This window comes from Cygnus olor, chromosome 6 (genome assembly GCF_009769625.2).
Source record: "Cygnus olor isolate bCygOlo1 chromosome 6, bCygOlo1.pri.v2, whole genome shotgun sequence".
NCBI lineage: Eukaryota > Metazoa > Chordata > Aves > Anseriformes > Anatidae > Cygnus > Cygnus olor.
The window spans coordinates 31,862,574-31,885,121 of record NC_049174.1 but is presented as its reverse complement, the minus strand read 5'-3'; the positions used below and the strand labels follow the sequence as shown (position 1 = coordinate 31,885,121).

Here is a 22,548-nt window from a genome sequence, read left to right as displayed (position 1 = left end):
TTATCTGTGAGATTAAAAATAAATAATAAATATTCTGTTCTCTATTACCTCCTTACCACCAAGGGAAAAAGAAGGGAAAGCTTGACTATGGTGAAGTGCAAAATCTCAGAACACAAGAGTTTGAAGAACTGACATGTCTAATACCTTTGGGGTTCAAGTTCTAAACCAGAGGTTGTTTTTAGATGACAGTGAACGTGAATCTAATTTACCTTCTGTAAAATTTTTGCAGAAGACTTGCGAAAGACTTCTGAGTCTCTGTGATGGTACCAGTCCCTTCAGAGTTCAGCTAAATGGGTAAAAGCTACTTAGCAGCAAAATTTGCTGAACTCTTGCTGCATGGTGCGGTTCCTCAGACTCTTGTATGTATATGCTCTTTTTCTATTTGTTGTATCATGACGTTTATTTTCTCATTTGGCATGTTGCGTCCTGCAAAAATATAGACACATTTCTCTCAGTGAAAGTGACATTGGCTTCCCTCTTTTGCAGGGTTAAGTCTCCTTTTTGCCCTATGATGTTTCTCTTTGAAAGTTGGATCTGTTTTTCCAGTGGTCAAAATATGACATCTTGGTTCTGTTCAGATCAGTCCCTTTTTATGTCAGTCAACCAGGATTTTACCCATTGCATATGGGTGATGTAGACTGTCCTTTTTTTTAAAATAAGCTGCTTTTTTGTTGTTGTAGTAATTTTATAATTCATGGTTGATGATATCATGACTCCCTGTTAAATCTCTATCAGTAAGTTAGCTGTGAGGAGGAGAAAAGAGACCCACAGAGACTGCATGTCTTCGGATATGTTCAACATTTTGTTTGGTTCTTACTCTCTCCTTTAACTCTCTCTCTTGCAAAAGAGCAATTAAACTCCATTGCCACCAACCCATAAATATATTTGCATGTTTTCAGGGCAGGTGCCAGTGGGTTTACAGAAATAGGAAAGTGTTGTGTGGAAGGAAAGCAACATTTATTTAATGTTCCTTCACAGACTATGGAATGTCCCAAACAGAATTGCTGTTATAAGTATTAGTAAGAATTTTCTCATCTCTATTTGTCTTATAAGAAGTTTTTGTTGTTTGTTTTGTTATTGGTAGTTGTTTTCTTTTTCTAGGAAAAAATGGCTTTCTTGCATTGAATGTCCTGCCTGTGGGAAGTAGTAATTGGGTCTGGAGTCTGCAAGTAGATGTCATGCACAGGTGTATATTGGCCCCTCCTAGAGACACCTGGCAACTTGACCAGTTTGCATAGCACATTACCACACAAGATAGGCTGGGTCAGCAGTAGTAGCTGAAACGACAAAGTTTTGTGTTAAATCCTGCCTGGATTTCTCATGTACAAGATGCTCAGAGGTGTCTTGGTCTGCTTCAGCTTTTGAATAATGTACAAAGTTCACAGGGATTGTCTACCACCATGGGAATAGTACAAAATGCAAATACAATCACCCTGCCCCACTTAATTGCACAGCATCTTCAATTCTGTCTTTTTTGACTTTGGTCCTTGGTTTTAGGTTGTTTCTTCATATGTTTTGTCAAAGAAAATAGAGAAAATTCCTCCTCTGGCACCAAGTCTAGACAGCTATGTTAGGTGATACTTCTCCCAATACTGTTCTTTTTGTATTTGGAGTAACTAGGCCATTTTTTTTTTCATTTTTGATTCTGTTATGGATTGATCAGTCAAGGCATAACTGAAGAATTAAAGAGATGAGTCAAAATAACAGAGATCATTTTAAAAAAATTCCTGGTAAGGTCTGATTATGATTTTATTGTAAGTCTTCAGGAGCAACCCAGTGACATTTCTGACCCTGCTCCTCTGTGTTGGTTCATTACTCAGAAGCTCTCAGTGAATATGAGCAACCAGGAGTGTGAGTTCCTGAGCATGCATAGTTTATAAATAAGTCTGTTTTACTCATCAATTACACAGACAAAGACCAAAGGGACAAGCAGACCAATCTTTCAAGACATTTGCAGTCAGTGTAGTTCTCAAGACAGCTCCATGGGGAGGAAGCAGACCATCAGTTTGGGGGCAAGGCGGTATTATTGTAATCTTCTGTGCAATCAAAAAGATTTATAAGATAGTTTTTTTGTGTAGGTCCTAGGTTAGATATTGTATGTGAAATTATTTATGTAATATATAGCACAATGTTTGCACTCATGAGTAAGTTATCATGGGATTAGTCAGGGTGTGAATTTAGTGGACATCATACTCCAGTATCATTGGAAAGGCAATATAGTTAACATGCCTCAGAACAAAACAGGGCAATGCTTTCTCGTTTTTATTGGAAAACAAGGACATAAACATCAAAATTATCATGGAGTTACTAATACTCTCTGAATTCAAGCCCTGGTTCATTCCATGACAGTAGTAACTAATCTTGTAGCTACATTATGAGTGCATCCTTGGTATTGTTTACAGTAGATTTATTTAGATAGTTTATAACAATTAAATATAATAGCCGTGTAGATAGTTTGCAGTTGTTCAGAAATGATTGTGCTAACATATTACTGTGATGCAGTGGCATTAATCTAGACAGCAAAAAAGTTGTGCTTCAGTGTTCTGTTCTTCATGCCATGTATAGCAGCTTGATTATTACAAAAATAAAATTAACATATTGCAAGTGACACAAGGGGAAAAAAAAAGAGAAAAGATTGCATGCGACATTGTACATGTTTTGAGGTCTCCATGTTCCATACTGATCAACAGCCACTGCCTCTCTGCCTTGATTACAACAAAATCAAAAGGTTTGAAAGCTTCCCCTGAGAAAATTCCTGCCTAGGTCAATCATAATCTTTAGAAAATTGGTACCTTTAAGACTGAATATAGTTATTATTGCTTACAATTATAATCATTTTGTTATTAACTATTATTTGTTTTCTGCCTCACTTGCAATGCATCTGATGATTTTGAAACAGATGATATGAGGGTAGATTTTTGCCTACTGCTACACTTTTCTTAGATGATTGTACCTCCTGTGCCTTGTATCTGTATAATTTAATGGATCGTAGTGCACATGGAACAGTGGGGTAAGAGTTGGAGGAAGTCAGAGCTGAACTGCTCAGAAAATTTTATACTGGTATAGATTGTCCTGCAAAAAAAAAAAAAAAATACAATCTTCAGAGGGGAGATCAGAGCTATTCTGCACTACTGGAGATGTTCAAAGCAGCTGTACTGCAAAATGTATCAGACATTATAGCCTGCAACTCCTATTCATGGTAGCTCACAATCTAAATAGTCTAAAATGTAGGGAAAAGAGATATAAGATAAAGCTACTTTGCAATACAATTCCATAAAAACTTCCCTGAAATTGTCTAGTAGCATACGTGATCTGGACAGAAATTTATAAGTTGTGGAAAAGGATATGGCAAAAAGTCTGTATAATAGTAACTAAGTCACTAGTGAATACTCTAACCATCTAAAATTCACACTTATGAAAGCTTTATAATCCAATTTCCTTTTTTTATATTATCCAAAATATAGTAATTCTCTTTGGTTCTGATATGTCTGCATAACTTGTAAGAAGGACATTAACAGAATAATCAATCATACCAGTGAAATTTATTAAGTCTGTTTTGGGTAACAGTCCTACCTTGCATTTTATTTGCTTCTCAAATACTCAAATAAAAGTGTGTGAGTGTGTTTGAGTTAATTTCCATTGAGCTTCTTACACAGTTTAATACCATGGTTAAGAATGGCAGCTACTAACATTTTACCTTGCTAGTTTTCCAACATGTGCAAAATATCGCTGGAAATCTTTTTGTTTGTTTGTTTGTTTGTTATTTTGTATACACTGGAACCCAATTTCACATGTATGGAATGGTAAATCAACACCTAACTTGCTCTAACCAAGTATACCCATGTTTAGAATATTGTCTCAGGCAGAGTGGTGGTGTGTCTATCATGCTTACCATGCCAGCAGCCCATGAGCAGTTTCAGTCACCCCTGTGCCACCACTTTATTCAGTAAAATTATGTTGAAGATTGAAATTATTGGAAAAAAGATTGGAATTATTCAAGTCTCAAGCTGTAGGAAGAAACAAGCTAAATGGCTTCATAACACCAGCTTATCACAGAAAACAGGAAAAGCCTCTCCTTTCCTGCAACAAAATAGAGACCTGAAGTGTTTCTGTGGCTCACTGCAGCATGTGCCCTATGGCTCTTCTATGACTCTTGGCCGTAGAGGAGTTTTGATATAGACCAAGAGGTTTGGATTGCCACCATGGAGCTTCTAACTGGGTATAAGAAACAACTCTTCCTGTATATGTCTATATGGTCAGTTCTTCTGGATGATTTTAGAAAGTATTTTCTTACCAAAATGAACTTTTTCTCCTGTGAGTGGAAGAAAGAAAATAGCAGTTATACTATTGTTGCATCAGCACACAGAACACGTAATCTTAAGGGCACCTTCTTCTTCAGTGGAAAGCTGCTTCAACTAAATGAGATTTTGCCAAGGGAAAAGGGCAGAAAGGGGTACTTGTGTTCTGTAATGGTGGGTATAAGAATGGTCTGGCAATCCCGATTTAAGTCTGTAAGTCCCAGGGGTATAGTAAGTGAAATCATAGATGGCAAGAAAACATTTGTTTGTTCGGTTTGGACCTGAATAAGAGAACAGACATTACACTGTGACTAAAAATAACACAATCAGTGTCTCTGAATGAAAAAATGCATGTATCAGGACTTTGGAGGATGTTAAACAGTAGAGAAGATGCCAAGCCAGGTCTTTATCTACAACAATAATTCAATGACAGCTGCTTTGCAATATAATTTTTAATTGGTAAAAATGAATTGTAAGTTTCTGAAGTGGAGCTATTTGTATGATTTTTCAGATCTGTGAACCCAAAAGTGGTAACAAATATGTTAGGGAATTAAATGAAAACCAAACTTGCTATCTTGACAACAAGTGTTGAAAAACTGCAACCAAATGCATTCTGTGTGGATGCAAGTTTGATTTCAATTTCTTCCTGTCCCAAGCTAGTTCAAATATTATTTACTTATCAAGGGAATTTCAAAGATCTGCATTTCCCATAACTGCAGACAAAACGACTGTGGGAATTGAACCACATTTGTGCGTGTGTGTAAAAATTACATAAAAATCATTTTTAAATGAATGATTTGATGTAAGATACCACTTATATATTTGTTCATTTAAGATCACTTGCTTGTTTTCAACTTTGTGTATGGGGCAGTGTGTTCAGGAAACTCTTTGTGTGTATGTATGTGTGTGTGTATATATTTATATGTGTGTGTATATATATATATATATATGTATGGTTGTGCGGTATGAAGACTGCCAAACAGTTTTGATTGATCTATTTAGCTTTAAGCTAATTTCTCCTCATAACATTTATGTATGAGTACACACTGTACTGATCTTTGACTGAAGGTTATAACCGCTTGTTAACTGCTGTTTAAATTGACTATATCAAAGCCATTTAATCTGTGCTTGCAGATTGCACTCCTTTAGCTGTGTCCTATATAACAAAACAAGTTATTGTCATTTCCCTGTTGCTGTGTGTTTTGTCTCACTGCATGTTCCAACATAAACTCAGGATGAGGAGAAATACAGCTGCTGTCTGTGTTGTGGGACCTTCTGGCTCTTCCCAGTATGAGGTTGAACTGTGAAACAGTCAGTGCTGTGCCAACTTAGTAGTGCCTGGAATTGGAGAAGTCATGGTTTGATCTCTGAAGGGCAAACCAAACTAAAAAACAAAATTGCTGATCAACTAAGAAAGTAACTTTTTGACTTTTTTCTATATAGTGTATAGGTGATATTATTTGTATTAACAGTTATTAGCAAGAAAACACATTTCATCTAGAAATTTTACTGACTATCTAACTAAGGAGAGTTGTATTTGGCCATGGTTAATGTGTGGTAAGACAGGAGACGGAACAAATGGTGAGAGGCAAGCCCAGATGGAAAAACATCTTGAAGCTTTTGAAGAATTAATTATCCAACTAATTAGCTGGCAGTCTCACAAGAAGAAGGGATGGAATTTTGCCTTGTGCTTAGGAATTGAAGAGGTCTGATAGATTGTATGCTGAGATGTAGCTATCAGCTGTGATTGTGGTGGAGTCATTTGGTTAGCCAGACTACCTACAGGAATCCTTAGGACTGTATTTGTTACTGTGTCAGTAAAAATACCCTTCTGCAAAGAGCAAAAAGTGCAATTGAGTCCTCTATTATGTAGAGCATTGGGCTCTGAAGACACTTGTGGTAGTCCAAAGACTGATGAACTATGTTTCCTTGCCAAGGTAACACAGGAATATGGCTGCCTGAAGATGCTTTAGGTCTTTCTTCTGCTTCATTTGTTAGTTATTAGTGACTTCAGCTATCATTTCACATCAGGTAACGTAGAAACATTAGATTGGGGATGTGCAAACTTGCATCCTGTAGGTCCACTGTACTTTGTCCTGACTTGTAGACTGTGGCCACACCACACTAAGAAGTGTGACACAGGCCAAGGCCATGGATGTGGTACAGAGTTGGGGGGAGTTGTTTCAGCTTGCGTGAAGTGTGTCATGAATGAGTATAGTTGCTTCTAGACCCAAGATGGGTCCCTTTTGTATTGGGTAACAGCAATGAAAATACATTATACCCGTAAGGTTAATGTCTGTGTAATCTATTTTAAGAAGCTCTTGCATGGCAAGCTACCTTATCATGTTTTTATATACAATAAGTTTATCATTGCGTGTGTTAGAGAAAGGACTAATGCTAGGTTGTTAGGTCTACCTCCTTAACCTCAATTTTGGGAGGCATTTTTCCTCTGCTAGTTTAGTAGCTTTTCTCTGTGAGCAAGACTAATGCCTGATTCCAGGGAAGGAGATAAGTTTTGTCAGCCAGGGCTGCAGTTCTGAGATATGTTTCTCTTCCAACGTGAAGAAAATGGCTTTTGCTTTTAACTACGAATCTGAACTCTGGTGTCTGGATGAATTTCTAGGACACATGCAAATACGTGAGAGTGACTCTGTCTCAGCTGCCAGGGCTAACCATCTGCTGGCAGCTTTTGGTGTAGGAGCTGCTCCCCCTTGCAGAGCTCAAAGCCTTGCTCCACTCACTGCTTTTGTGCAGAGTAAGTGATCGCACAGCAGCCTCCACAAAGCTCTGGGCAAGCTGCTGCTGAAGCCCAAATGGTGAGTGAAAAGCTTGTCCTGCCACTGATATGCTACTGTGGAGTCAGGGGAGTGATAGAGTGTGGATAAGCCTGGGCAGAAAGCTTCAATGGAGCACCTAATGGGAAAAGTGTTTTTTTTTTTTTTTTTTTTTTTAATGTAATTTACCAGCTTTTCTCTGCCTGGAGTGTTTGAAAGGATTAAAGACACACAGGGTCTCTCCAGGTATTGGCACTGGGTTTGCCATTCAGTTGGGTGATTGGATGTCCCTGTGTTTTCACAGCTGTCTGCCATCTGGAACTAGCTGCTTGGACTGGGTGCTCCACTTAAGACCTCAGCCTGAAATTAAATCACGCAGTTGTGACACATGTGGCGAACAGCAAATAACTGTTTTTGAAGAAATTAATTTAGATGAAGGTTTATGAAAGAATAGTTTAGAGGCTGTCAAATGTGGAAGAAGGGGAAGGATTAGTGCCATAGGTAGAACATCAAAGCAAGCAGAGCCTCTAATTCTTCACAGTCAGTAGAAATAAATATGATCATTATCAAGAATTAATCTCTCACTAATCCAAAATATTCTTGCGGATATTTTTCATTAATTGGAAAACAGTTATTGAAATAAACATAGAAATGCTGTTTTTTTTGTTGTTGTTTTTTTGTTTTTTTGTTTTTTGAGATTAGTGTGATTAGCTATGACAAATCTCTAAAAAAACAAAGTCCTGTAATTTTGAAGACCATAGATTTTTATATTTATTCCCATTTACAGCATTATTAGTTGAGGGTCTTAAATAAAAAATAATTTGAAATAGTTTAAAAATACTTGGGAAGTACTTGGTGAAGAGAGGAGGTTTAAAAAAAAAAAGTGTGATAATAATTTCTGTCTAATATAGCATAGCCTGGTTCCACTTTGTGCCTTTTTCAATTTATTTTCTTATCGTCATGCCTAAAAGCTGTGAAAGCATTTTGGGCACAAAGCCACTGATGTATTCATGAGAGTACCTGTCTGGTACACACTTAGCAACTCCTCCTTTTAGTAATGTTGGAAGTCAACATTTTAGCACTTATGATGTAGTAATTAGACTCAAGTGTATACTAAGAAAAGCCATTTTACTTTTACTTGCTCCCAGGTCTGACTGGAGATAGCCTAACAAGGGAAATATTTGGTTTGGGACATTGCTCAAAACACCGTGTACAAAGTGATGAAGTATGTGAAGTCCCTAGCCTCGAAACATTTGGGCACATGGTTAGTTTTACTTCCTGGAGTCAGGATATTAGGCACATGTATTTGCTAGATTCTGGTCCAAGAATATATATGTATATATATATATAGTTTGATCATGAAGCCTTATCACAGTGTTGTGATTTGCTATGTACATTGCAGTATTTGAGAATTTAAGTCTCTGTTGTAGGACAAGTACTAGTTTCAGTTCTTTTCCAGCTTGTTGCCTTCTCCTTCACTCAATTTTAACAACTGAACTTGGGGAAAATGCCTCATAAATTCAAGCTCCTGTATATTGCCATACTGCAACTAATCAGCAGCCAGAGCTGCCTCCTAAAAATAAAAATTTATACCTAGTCTCTGTGTTTTGAAGGAAAAGCTTGAAAACATTCTAATGCAACATAAAGTAGAGCTGTAAGGAGTTTTCTACAGATATTGTTTTCACCAGAAAGTATTGAGTTTAAATTGAGAAAGTAAGAATCAAGAAAGTAAGAAGTAATTGAGAAGTCTAAAACGTATGAACTAAAAAAAAAAAAAAAAAAAAAAAAACACAAACAAAAAAGAACTTAGGTGTTTTTTACGGGCAGGGGAGAGTTTGACAATACTGTTTAAAGACTTCCTCTCCTTCCAGGTTCTAATGTAGATTTTTTTGCACGATTCAGATGATGAATACTTCCATTTCTACTCTTAGTTTTTGGACTCAGGACAATCAACATAAAATAAAATCAGTGACCTGGCAAAGCCATAACTGTTATACACTTGCCTCTCCTTGTGGCTGTTTCAGAAGGACATAGATCCAAGATGCTTGTCTGTTGGTCAGTGTTGGGTGTTCAAAGCAAGCAAGATATGTTCACGTCTTATGAACAAAATTAATTTCAAGTAGTGATACATTACAATTTCAGTGTTTCTAGAGTTATATATGACATACCGTATAAATATGGTTGGACTTGACGATCATTGTGGATTCCTTCCAACTTAGATATTCTATGAATTATACTGGGAATTACTGTACAAAAGTAATTCCCAATAAGTGTGCCTTTTCACAGCGTCTTAGTTGGCTGCATTGCTCTGGCGGTAATGTAAAATGGGGGATTGGTTTTCATGGCTATGAAAAGTCTCTTTAAATACTTGTTCTTAATGAATCCATAGCTTGGATCTGCAGACAGCAAAGCAAAGAGCCTTGCAGGCCACTACTAGTAGCCTTCACTGTAATGTTGTCACTCCTATTACAACTCCGCTGCCTGTTTTGCTGCACTAACACAAACTGACAATTTAACTCCAAGTCCTTGTTTCCAAGTGGTGAAGGATATAAGTAATTACAGATGAGTGCTTTGACATGGTCAGTTGACATGGTCAGGAATGGAAGCGAATGCAGGCCTGACTTCAGGGGTTAGTCAGAGCTTTTGTAGGCTATGTGCATGCAGCCATTCCTGCCAGTACAAGTTGTACAATTTGTAGGCTTTAGGTGGAAAATGGCACCTCCTGAAATATAACAAATATTCAAATTACAGATGAGATTGACTACCCATAATGATGATTCTTTCTAAGATGTTTTTACAACCTCAAGCATGGGCATATTGATCTTTCAAAATGCTGCAGGCAGTGCAGAATGATACTTGCCAGTGCACCAACCCTAAATCATTGATACGGATTTACATGATGTTTAGTTATGTAGAGATTGTATTTCATAAAATGTTTTGCAAAGGGAATATAAATTCATCATTTTTAATGTAAAATGCAAGTAAGCCATGAGCCTGAGGATTGCTAGGGAGAGAGCCGCTGGAGGGTTTGGAGTTTCTAAAGAACTTTAAAATGTTCTAATCCATATATTTAAGAAAAAAAAAAGTTTTTGGGGTAGCTTTCAAAATTGAAAGAACATGTGCTACAAGTGAATTGTAGAATTGATTGAAGATGGAGACAGAGTCATTTTATGAAATGAGTGGGAAATAAACATGAGGAAACCGGCAATCAGTGGCAAAATAGTGAGTATTCCTTCTGAGATATTTACTTATCTGAAATATGTCAAATGTAATTAGCAATGCCTGCTAACTAGCAATGACAGGATTAAAACCTTTACATGCTTCAGTCATAAAGCAAGTAGTTCTTAATCCTGTACTTTGACTGACAATGATGGCTTTAAATGAAAGTTTTTCAATGCAGAAACTAGACGCTACAGGTATGTTCACCGTTAAAAATATAAATGGCCTGAAAAGGTGGGGGAGAATAAAAAATTATACTTCTGATCTTCAAAAATTGATTAGATTGAGCTCACTAGTTAAAGAAGCTGAAATAAAATCATTTGATCAGGTCAGCCTTTTTTAATCTTCTGAAAACAATTGCTTATATAAGAAGAGATTGTCAGCTGTAAGAAATCGCTCCTTACTGAGCAGTGGCCAATATAGTGGTTTCTATTACTTACACTATCTGTAATTTAGTTTGATATGAATATTTTTAGTTCACTTAAATAGCAAGTGCTTGGCTAAATTATTTTATTTTCAGAGGCTAAGCAATTAATCATGCCTTGTTATTACTTGTATTTGTTCCTTTTATCTCGGGAAAACAAAACACAACATTTTTACTGTGGAAATATACATTGGCAAGAAGTATTTTTCAATATTATTACAAAAGTCTGTTATTTCCGGAGTTCTCTAATCCTTGTTTTCTCTTGGCATTAATGCGGCATCATATGTCAACTTCCCATAAATTCTCAACTATACCAAATATTGTTTATTAAACTATAAAAGTAACTCCTGGTCAGTACAGTTTAGATTATTCAAACTGGATCAACTATTTTTACTTCGGTTTTGAACTCACTGCAGAGTTTTGAATTTCTGACAAAAAATAGTCCCAAGTCACCCTTGATTCGCAGGAATTTTGAAAATTATTGCATCACTCATGGGATGAAGAAAAAAAATCAGCTTTCTGGCTGTATGCCAGAAATCGTGAAGTGGCTACTATTAAATATCAAGAAATGTCATTAGTTTGGGGACTCAAATGGAAATCTATTTCAGATGGTACTTTAGAAGAGGCAAGAATAGCAGTAATAACGATAATAATACTTAACTCTCTGGTTAGTGTTTTCCCGTAAGTCGTTTATCATTGAAGTATGAGAGGAAAATAAACAACTAGGCTTTTAAAATGTTCTTTGGTGTAAATAAGTTTACTTAATATTAGCTGTCCCTGAGACTCTATATGTCAGTATACGTTGATGAAATCATGGTACAAGAAATTTGTATTGTGTGTTGCTTCTCTTGTGCTGCTAGCTGCATTTTCTAAGCGTTAATCAGGTTTGGTGTGCAATATGGGTATTAGGTTGATTCCACGGTTAAGCTCTGCATATGTGGCCATTGTAATTTCACAGTAAAGCAAAAAAAAAAAAAAAAAAGAAAAGTCTAAAAGCCTGAAGCCCTGACATGATTCTAGCTGAAAGAAGAATCTAGTCACAACACAGGAAACCAGGAAACTGAGGAATCAAAAGGTTTGCTAGCTGATAGGAGAAAGGTGGTGATACAGCTGAGTGTGCAATTCATCTGAGTATGCAGAATTACCATGTAATAAACCATCCTTCATCACTGCATTATTCTTTTTGAGAAAATCACTGACTTTTTTTGTCATCCTTATGTTCCTTCCTAGTCATATCTTCTTTTTATCTTTCTCTTATTGCACTTCATTGTGAAGCTTAGAGTTTAGTCTCAAAAAATGAGTAAATTTGAAACCCAGGTTAGTAGGGGAAGAAGAGACAAGGCTGAGAAATATCAATGAGTGAGAAAAGGACATCTATTCTGTCACTTGCAGGAAAAAAGAGGAGGAGTCTGCACTTCAAAGTAAAGTGTATTTTTGTAGCACAATTGAGGTAAAACATTTGTGTATCACAGTCAGAAGCTGTGTCAGGAAGTTGAGAAAAGTCAACAGCAGTGTGCAATTTATTTTTGATTTTTTTCAGTAAGTTTCCACACCATGATCTGGTGCAACTTAACATTTATGATGTATGTATTGTGCTGCATGTACTTGCAGAACTGTGTCTAATTTCATGGCTAGAAAGACAGAAGATTTTATTAGATAAACTAGAATTAATGGAAAATTTCTTTATCTATTCAGCTGTTGTACAACTTGCCTCCTGTATGATTCTGAGGAATGTAATAATGTTTCTTAAAGTTAATAAAAACATTTCAACTGGGAAAACAATTTCAAAGGAAGAATTTTGCCTGGCATAACTATTAAAAGTTTGCTTAGTTTGTCCAAATTGATAATAAAAGGAAACACGAAGTCAAAGTCAGAGGAAACTCATGATGAATTATTCTGTAGTCTGTTCTGAGCCTGAGGAAATTGTGTATTGCTTGCTGAACATTAATTTATATCTACCAAAATGTTCTTTTTTCTCTCCATGCCTCTTACCTCATCCAGATTTATATTTTTGAAAATAACATCTACTATCAGCCTGATGTAAAGAGTAGTTCATTGCGCCTGACATCTTCGGGAAAAGAAGGAATTATTTTTAATGGAATTGCAGACTGGTTATATGAAGGTAAGATGGACAAATATTTAATGTTTATTAAAACAGATGAGAGGTTCTTGTACAGACCCTACAGGACAAATCCATTCATTTCAGAAAATTGTGTTTTATGTAGAGGTTTGCAGGGCAGAGTGTTTTTTACAAATGGTGGCATGCAGTATAGCAAGGCACTTCAGTGGGATGCTCAGAAATGATCTGTCCATACCTCTTAGCACCTCAGTAGTTATGAGCAGATAGCTCACATAGGCAGTTTTGAAAATCTCTGTCCAAGTAAGCTCTGAAATTAGAATGGTAATTTGCATTCCTTAGTCACATAAATGCCTGTGTCTGATAATTACCTGCTTCCAAGGCTTTAGTGGTTTTGTTGTCTGTTTTATTTTTTTAATGAATGTTTTTGAAATGTTTTAATGTGTTGGTGCATTTCAAAATGTAAAGACAAAAAGAACCTTTGGAGTAGAAGATAATTTTATATGCTCTTCATTTTTTTCAAATCTAACACAACTGCATACAAATTGAAGAATTTAAATCTATGTAGTCATTGACATAATATATCTTTTTTTTTTTTTTTATAAAACAAAGTAAACTTAGTAAGAATGGATGCAACAGAATAACTTTGGGCCCAATTCTGTAAACATTTGGGGGCACCTTTTCAGGAGAGGGTAGCCTGTCTTTTCTGTTCTCCTTTAGGTGGAGGATGGAGCTGCCATGAATGGCATATTGCTGATCATTATACAGCTCTAGTCCATAGAACAAAATGTAATATGAGACTCTTTAAAAAATATTCCTCCCTGGTCTGCAAAGGAGCAAAAGGATGTGAGGAGGATAATTCAGGCTGGAAGGGACCACAGAAGTTTACCAGATGCAACTGCTTGGTTCTGGTATTTGCCAGGCCTTTTATTCAAGCTGTCTGGAAGGTATGCAGTAAATCCCATCTGAGAATTATATGGAAAGAAGTTTAAGACTTATTTTAGTGGAAGAAATTTGGGTTTTATACAGTTTGGATCTCTCCATTGGTAAGATCTACATCTAAGAACTAAATAGAAACAAAACTAATATTTTATTTGACACACCAATATGATGCACTTTTTAATTTCAGTTTACCTATATATTTCAGAAACATCATCTAAAGGAGGTTGTTGTAGATTTTTTGGTAACTTTATTTGTTTTAAAGATAAATGAGGCTGTTGATAAAATAAATGACTTTTCCTTTAAACTGCAAACATTTCATGAGGAACAGAAAAAGAAAATGGGGGAACGAAGAATGGAAAGAAGAGCAGCTAGCTCAATAGTGGTGATGATGCTTGTCTGAGTTATACTCCTGCTGCTTCTCTGTGTGTGCCCACCCTTCATACAGATGTATTTTATTAATTAATTTTGCGGAGTGAAAGGCTTTAAAACTTCACAGAACTTCTTCAGCTGACAAGAAAACACAGACCTCTTCACATGTACTTTGGTTCATTTTTACCTGTGAACATAGGCAGTGGTATGTAGGTCTCATACCTGGCTGATATTCAGCAAGGCCACAAGCTTGCTGATATTCGCAATTCATTCTCTGCTGGTCTTCTGTGTAAAGGGCTTTACTTATTGAGTCAGGGAGCAGAGAAGCATGACCCAGAATATATGGCTTTGAAGATAGGTCCCAGCTTAACTACAACTAACCCTAGATACGTCAACCCATTCAGACACTTCAAACCTTTCAGGATCTGATTTGCGTCTTGGAGAGTCTCTACTGACATTTTAAGTAGTTTTTGTAGGCTCTTAAATTAGGCATGGAGCCAGACCTCTGATCTGGTTAGTACATTATTCTCAATTACCTTTCCAGCCAAATTCTTAAAATCTGAATACAAAATGCTCACAAAAAAAAAAAAAAAGTTAAAATATCAAACACATTGCAAAAACATCCAAGTCTTTTCACAAATGGAAGACAGAAGACCTGCACAGGGTGATTTGGAGTTGGTTGGGAGCTGCTGTATTAGAATCCCAGGAGTTTGGGTGCTGATTTATGGCTTTTCTCTTTCATTTCTTCTTAATATGAAGTACAATGGCAATAAATGTAAGAAAACAGTGCATGACATTTTAAAGAATGACTTTAATTTGGCAGTCAAATACAGTTTGGATTTTTTTTTTTAAAGATTTTTGATTTTCAAAAAGTTATATTGCAAAAATACCAAAAATATTGAACTGTCTAAGAATTAAAACTGAGCCAAAAAGACAAAATATTACACTTCAAAAATTATTACATAAATACAACTGTGAGAGAATGTGCAGGTACCCAGCTGCCACAGCTCAGAGAAATCAGATTTAATAATATTTCAGTTACAGCAGTTACAGTCATATTTCATGTTTACAATGATTTATTGACATCAATGGAAGTATTAATTTGAGGAAGGTGGTTGAAATTTGGTATTTTGATATGCCTTGTTATCCAAACGTTCATTCAGGATAATGTGAAACTGCTGAAATTGCAACAGATACATTTGAATTAGGCAGAGAAAGAAGAAATCAATGCTAACTGAATGAGCTAGGAACTTTGTGATAGTTATTGTTATGGACCCTAAGGAGATCTGTTTTTGCAGAGGAACTTCTTCGTTCTCATATTGCCCACTGGTGGTCTCCAGATGGTGAAAGACTGGCATTCCTGACCATAAATGACTCTCTGGTGCCAAACATGGTTATTCCCCGGTTTACTGGAGGCCTATATCCAAAAGGAAAGCAGTATCCATACCCTAAGGTAAGATGAGTGTGAGTGCAGCCCCCACCTCCTGTTTTTTGTTCTTTGATAGTATTCAACCATACAGAAGGAGTGTTTCTAGAGAATAACAGAGGCTGAATTGGTTCATGCTGCTTTCCAGGAGATATTAATTATGTTTTTTTTCCAGTAGGCTTGTAACACCTTTTGCTGTAAAGAAACTATTGGGTGAGGAAGCAGCAGACAGACTGATTCATAGCAATTTCATCACTGATGCATGGTAAAATCAATGCACCACTTCTGAGAGAAGAGTAAAATGTTTGGAGAACTGCACTGAAAAATAAATACTGTCACAACTGCATTGGAGTCACACACACTGTGTGCAAAGTACAGCACAAGTTCTGCTGCAGTTATATAGATCTCAGTAAATTATGCTACTATCAATGAATGCAAAAGAGTGGCTTTGGATAAAATAAGCCACAATAACATCTTTTATTTTTTTTTTCTGGCCATCAAATTAAAACAAACAAAAATGAAAAACCCATCACTGAGTTTCAGAACAATTAGAGAAGGATTTTTTGATTCGTGTTGGGAAAAGACAGAACAGCTCAGGCAGGGATAATACCTGAAATTGCTCCTTATTTTCTGGGGATTTCCTGATCAGCTGCCTCCCTAACCATAATTTCTGTGTTAAGTACCAATGCTGATACTATCTTCCAACTTACTGATTTGTCCATATTTTGCATGCTATTTCAGAGTGCCTGAGTACATTTCTGATGATATATGTAGGTCTCTGTGTATGGTACTCCTTTAACATTTCAAGGAAAGTTCATGGAGGACTTTAAATAATATTACTGTTACCCTATTCTTGCTATCACATTTTGGAGATGAACCTTTGTTCTTAAGGAGTGGAAAGTTAGACTGTAACAGGTACTATGAAAAAATAGTATGTATGATATAACTATAATGTGTGCTGTGAAATAATACTCTGAAATAAAAAGTAATGGTGTTTTCAGAGGTAGTTGTCCTGGTTTCTTAGACAAAAGCCTTGAGTGACAGGGAAAAGAAAAAAGAAAGGAATATTTTAAAAAATGAGCTTTGTAAACAAGGAATGAGAAATTCCGTTTCATTAGCAATTCAGCATAAAAGTGATACACTACTATCTCAGTAATCTCATTAATGAAAAAGCATTATCTTTATTTAATGTCTCAATTTAATGCCAATCTAGCTACACATTAAACACCATAAATTGGCAATGAATTTTGTGGTAGAGCTACATAGATGAAAAAAGGTTGGGTCTTTATTATAAAATGAAACCATCAGAGAAAGTTATAACTATGATTAAAAAATAAAATGAAACCCATATGTGTTTGTGAATACTGAAACATGTACCTGTGTGTACATGTCCATATGCCCAGACTGTGTTCTTAAAAAAAATAAAAATAATGAGAAAGGAAGTTTATATTTTGTATAATCTGTATATACCAGAACAAAGTAGGGTTTCAATTTAGAGTTCTTTCACTTCTGAACAATTTATTATTATTGTTGTTGTTGTTATTATTATTATTATACAATGCCTATGCAATTTAGATTGCTGAGAGGCCGTTCATTGAGGGAAAAGTGTGAATTTGAGAGTCGGCTGCTTGCGTAGGACAACTACCTTCAGCTGCCTGAGTCCATTGCACGCTGCGTGCACTGCTGGTGTTTGCTCTGTGACCCCCGGGACCTCCCCAGCTGTTGGGACAGAACTTGTATAAAGCCAGAAGCTTGATAGTACTGCTGTAGAGCTGTAGCTGATCTGAGGCCCTGTGAGTGTAACCGGGGCAATATCTGATGTTCTCAAAAAACAAAACAAACAAGAAAAACATACAAAACGACCGTTGCTGTGTGCCCTGCAAGGGCAGTGAGTGCACATCCCATTGCTTTGGGTAGTCACAGGGCAGTTCCTGCCCAAAGGATCCAGAACTGCTGTTAGTGGTACCAACTCTTGCCCCATTTTCAGTCCCCGATCCCATGTCACAACACTGCCCTTTACACGTGTAAGCCAGCCGTATGTGTTCTTTGGCTGTTAAGACACACCGTGGCTGTTTGCAGCAGAGGCAGCACATTGGGGCAGGACAGTGCCGAGCGGACCTCTGACGGGCAGTCCCGTGCCACAGCCACCCGGTGCCACAGCTGGGCCAGGTGCTTCGTGCCCAGGATCTGGCTGTGCCCACTGTGAAGGCATGCTTTAGAGGGTCTCTCTACAACTTGTACTCATACAGGAGATAGGAATTACTCTTGGCAGCCCTCCCTGTGGGAGTACTTGGATGCCACTATGCAAACAATGTACAGTTCAAATGATAAAAGGAGGTAGCAGTTGTGTAGTAAGGACTTGATCTGTCAGTGGTTTTCTTCCACAGTTTTGCATCTGTATAAGCTGCTTTCATGTGGAGGATGCCTTTGAAAGACCATGTTTCTTTCAGGCAAATTTTAAAGTTTTTATGAATGAAAGTCCAGGAATCCAGTTAAATCCATTTTCTAAACTTTTCTAAGCACTAGAAAAAATACACATATCCACTTTCTACTGCCCCGTACCACTCAGAAATAAGTGTACACAGGATTCAGACTGTCTATATTTTGAGAAAAGTCCACTTTCTAAAGGAAACGTGTGGGTATATTTCAACCAAGCCCTCTTGCATTTGTAAATATCCCTGTGAAGAGTCTGATATACAGCTTTGTAGGTTATTATGATTAAATATGATTACCTTCCCTTCCAATATTAACAACTTGTTTCCATTGAAGCACACGCTTGTCGTTCCCTGTATCCCAAAGAGACAATGCAGTTGTGTGACTCCTGTGTCTTTCACAAAAAAGAGGCTTGAGTGGGAGCAGTATATTCTTGCCAGTCCTGCAGTGCCTTGCTTTCTGTCACCAGTCCTTTCTCTTCATCTCAAGAACCGCTTAGTAACGAGCTGTGTTACTGGGAGAAGGACAAGTCCTGGCTTCCTATAGATCCTCAGGATTTATCAGGCTCTTCCTGGTGGATATATATCAAACTGCCATTTTATTCTCCTTTAGCAACATGTGTTTTGTTTCTCTTAGAGCTAGCTTGCCAAAACAACAGGGTCCTGAATGGTATCAAAACCAGAGATTTTCTTCTCAGCAAGCCAGGGAAGGAAGTCCTGGGGAAACTGATAATGAAAGAGGTGGAGGAAGAGGAGGGATGTTATCTCAATTGGAAGTAGAGTAGTCTTTTGGAAAATGAGCAATAGGGGTTGGGAAAAGCTTTGCTGCAGGCTGGGTCTGACTGCTGTTTTAGGAGCTGGCTATTCTTGCAGCTGACTTTACAGGACTGGGTCAAACTACTTTCAGCATTGTTCCCTTGCTCTGCACCAGAAAGTCAGAAGATCTGCCGAAGTAAAAGGGCAGTGAATGATGCGATTAATACTTCACATTTTTATCTACGTAATTTGTATGGCTGTTTTTTTTTATTTTCAGAGCTTTCTCTTTATTGTAAACATACTTTATTATGGTAATGACTGGACCTATTTAGCTGTCACTGATTCAGTGCCACTAAAGCTCCTATTTTTATTTATTTTTTTTCAAAGGCAGGTCAAACAAACCCAACAGTAAAACTGTTTGTAGTTAATCTGTATGGACCAGCACATACACTGGAACTGATGCCACCTGACAGCTTTAAATCCAGGTATTTAATTTCATTGTTTGGTGGAATTTGTGTTTGATTTAATGTGACTCAGGCTAATTGTTGCCTTTTTACTTCAGCACAACACTTACCTTTGACTGGAATGCACTTTATCTCTGTTCTCGTGACTGGACATAATGATGGTGAAATAAAATACGGATGTATTGGATTGATGCTCCTCTTAGAAAACTCAGGGACCTGGAATTTGCTCACTTCTGATGTCCTGAGAAGCTTCAATTCTCTTGAAATATATGAAATTAGGAATCCAAAGATATTGCCAAGGGGTCTGAATGCTGCCGTGGTTCTGAGCTTGTTATGGCATTTGCCTTTACTTGCTGTGTGCCAACTTGTTGCTTTCAGTTTGTGAAATGGAATTGCAGAATGTAGAATTGTACCACAGAACACATAATCAGGATGTTCTGTCATTTAGAGAGGAATATTCTGAACTTTTTAAGTTTGGTAGATTATGGAAAGTTTTGTTTCTACCTACAACTGATGGATGCAGGGAGGTGGCAGAGGGTGAGATGCAACGCCACCAGGTAGACTAAAAGAAGGGCTGTGCTGTGCCTGATAGTGGGGTCATCAGGAGAAACTGTGTTTCAGGACCGTGGAGCCAATTTAAGAGTCCCTTTTACTTAAGAGCACTTGTAACGAGATCTGGCTGTAAATGGTAACTCTCCTGCTAAAGTTCCTATCTTAAGCTGAGCTCCTGGTTACCTGTCCTCATTTGAGGTCCCTCAAAACTTTTCTTTAAGGGCAAAAAAATGTTTATCCTTTCCCTTAGGCATATTCCAATTTGTAGAATTGCAGACATCTTGATGAAATTCCCACTGAGATTTCAGTGCACATGCTAATGATCTTCTAGCCCTAACCTGTTATACGATAGCAATAATCAAAGAGGTGCTACAGTCCACGTACAGCTGAGGTCTAAGGGCAGGGGAAGTACCACTTCCTCTCTTCTCTCCAGGCATTTTCAGGTGTGGAAGAAAAAGAAATAGGAAAGATTGTTCATCATGAAAATGATTGGCCACTGCTAGCTAAAAAAAAAAAAAACAAAACTCTGCATATAGGTTGTTGTTCTTGCAGTTCCTACAAAAGTCAAAAGATTTTACAGTAACTGTTCCCAAAGCAATCAGGATGGTAACAGTGGGTACTGATTCACAACGATTGTCACCAATTTTAAGCTGGTTTAGCTTTCTTCTGCACAAATTGAGGTATCCAAACAGTGCAGGAACAATACAGTAGTGAATTATGTCTTGCAATTATTTATGTCAGCTAGAATGCTTACTGATTGTGCTAGTGAAAGGAACTGTTTTGACTGCACTGTGCATTTTGAAGTATTTTCTTTCTGTTGATGCACTACTGCTGAAAAACAGAATAAAATCTCCTGCTGTTTGCTATCACCTCATTAATTAAAATGCTAGTATAAGATTGTAAAGAGATTCTCTGCTACCAAGGTTAACCTCTTCACTCTCTTAAACAGCATTAAAATGGTACTTTAAATGTCAGAAGATATGAAGAAGTGAAATGAGAAAGCAGTATGTAAATCCCCATGGAAAAAAATAATCTCGAAAATGTGATGGTTTCACTTCACATTTTTCAGATTCATTCTTGCTCCTTAAAGTGCTGAAAATAAAAGTAAAATCAAACAAATTAATATTGATATCTTAAAACCTTTTTTGCGTCTTGAAACTGAACGCTATCTCAGTTTGTGGAATTTCTGGTGTGAGCCTGAAGGGGTATCTTCACCAGATTTTTTGGTCCTTTATAAAGGTTTTGCAGCAGTTTAATTTAAATAATATTCATGTTCTCTGCTCTCTCTGATATGCAGGGATACTCCTTTAAATTTCAGGTTTGCTGCTTTGTCAGAAGGCTTAGTAAAACTATTTAAACCTGGAAAAAATTAGTCTCATCTTCATTTTAGCAATCAAGGTATAACTCCTGTTCTATAAAATTTAGAAAAATAGGTGCAAGCTAGGTATACTGCCAGTTTTGCATTTTGACTGGATTTGAGTAACTCTTGGTCACAAGTGACCTGTGTCAGGTCATCATATATAATACATACACACGTATCCATATATCAGTATATATGCAGGTATGAGGAGTGACCTTTGAACAGACCTTTCAAGAGTGGAAATCTTTGGACTCTATAATGGTTGGGAGAATTTTTTAAAGTATTAGCTTTTTAAATGAAAGTAGTAACTACTTTCAGTGGTCTTTTTTTTTTTTTTTCTTCCTCTCACTGCCTTTCTAATAAATTCATTGTAGAGTCTTTAGTAAGTAAGCAATAAGAGCTTTTCACAATCAAATGGAAGGGAACACCATCATACAGAGCTTTGTGGATCTTTCAGGGTAGACACATTTTGGAAATATATAATGCACAAGTCATTACCAACTCCTATTATGGGACAGATGTACTCCGACTCAGAGAAACAACACAAATGGGTAGGGAATGGGGCTTCTATTATTTATAACCCTAAGAAGTAACAGCTCTGCCCAAGCTGTGGCAAATTTTTAAATTTACTCCTTAATGTTTTATTCTGTGGAGAAATTTATTCTACTGTGCACTGGTAATATCACAAAAAGATTGTCAGACTTTCTTTTAACATGTGGTTGTATTCTGTGCAATTTCAGGTATCCCTTTGGTATTTCTATTCCATGTGTACAATTACGTTATGTTTTCATCAGTAGCAAACATGATTTTGTACTGCATTAGTGCTAGAAAGCCAATATAGAAATGAGGTGAAACATGTGTGTCTTCATATGCCACTAGCTCCTGAAGTTCCAGTTGGAAAGCTAATACTTTCTGCAACAAATCTTGAAAAAAAAACAGTGTGATGTGCAAGAGGTCAGTTCAAACCACTGTAATTTAGGACACCTGAAGAATCTTAGTAACTCATGATATTTAGATAAAAGGTTGATAATATGATATTAAGAAATTATGTAGGATGATTTTTCAAACCCCATGCTAGATTTTAGACCTGTTGAGAAGAAAAAAACCTTTCTTTTTACGAAGTGGAAATCACTAATACAGTGAAAACATGAAATACCACATTAAAGAAGGTAGTTGATTTACTAGATTACAGCTGTGCCTCCACACATGATGAAAAGATTTTTCTACTAGAACTGTGCATTGGCTCTCGAAAGTCTCAGTGTGGAGGTCATCTGCTGTTTACTTCCTCTGTTCTCAGCCACTGTGAGGAAACTGCATTGGCTCTGCAGTATTCCCAGACACTGCTGACCGTGTCATTTTAAAAGGCACTTTAAGAAATTAAGTTAGTCCTTTTTATTATTTTTTTTTCCAGTAAAGTTTCAAAGCCTAAAAATATGGTAGATGATTCTGATTCCG

General features: G+C 36.8%; 1 protein-coding gene across 6 annotated transcripts in view; it reads left to right on the top strand.

Annotated features, from left to right (window-relative positions):
• DPP10 (dipeptidyl peptidase like 10) overlaps positions 1-22,548 on the top strand; it is a 486,601-nt gene that overhangs the window by 426,472 nt on the left and 37,581 nt on the right. For all 6 annotated transcript variants that reach the window (XM_040561195.1, XM_040561191.1, XM_040561193.1 and 3 more), the window contains 3 exons: positions 12,717-12,837; positions 15,402-15,556; positions 19,105-19,202. In XM_040561195.1, coding sequence (XP_040417129.1) covers positions 12,717-12,837; positions 15,402-15,556; positions 19,105-19,202 — 374 coding nt within the window. The remainder of the gene's footprint in view (positions 1-12,716; positions 12,838-15,401; positions 15,557-19,104; positions 19,203-22,548) is intronic.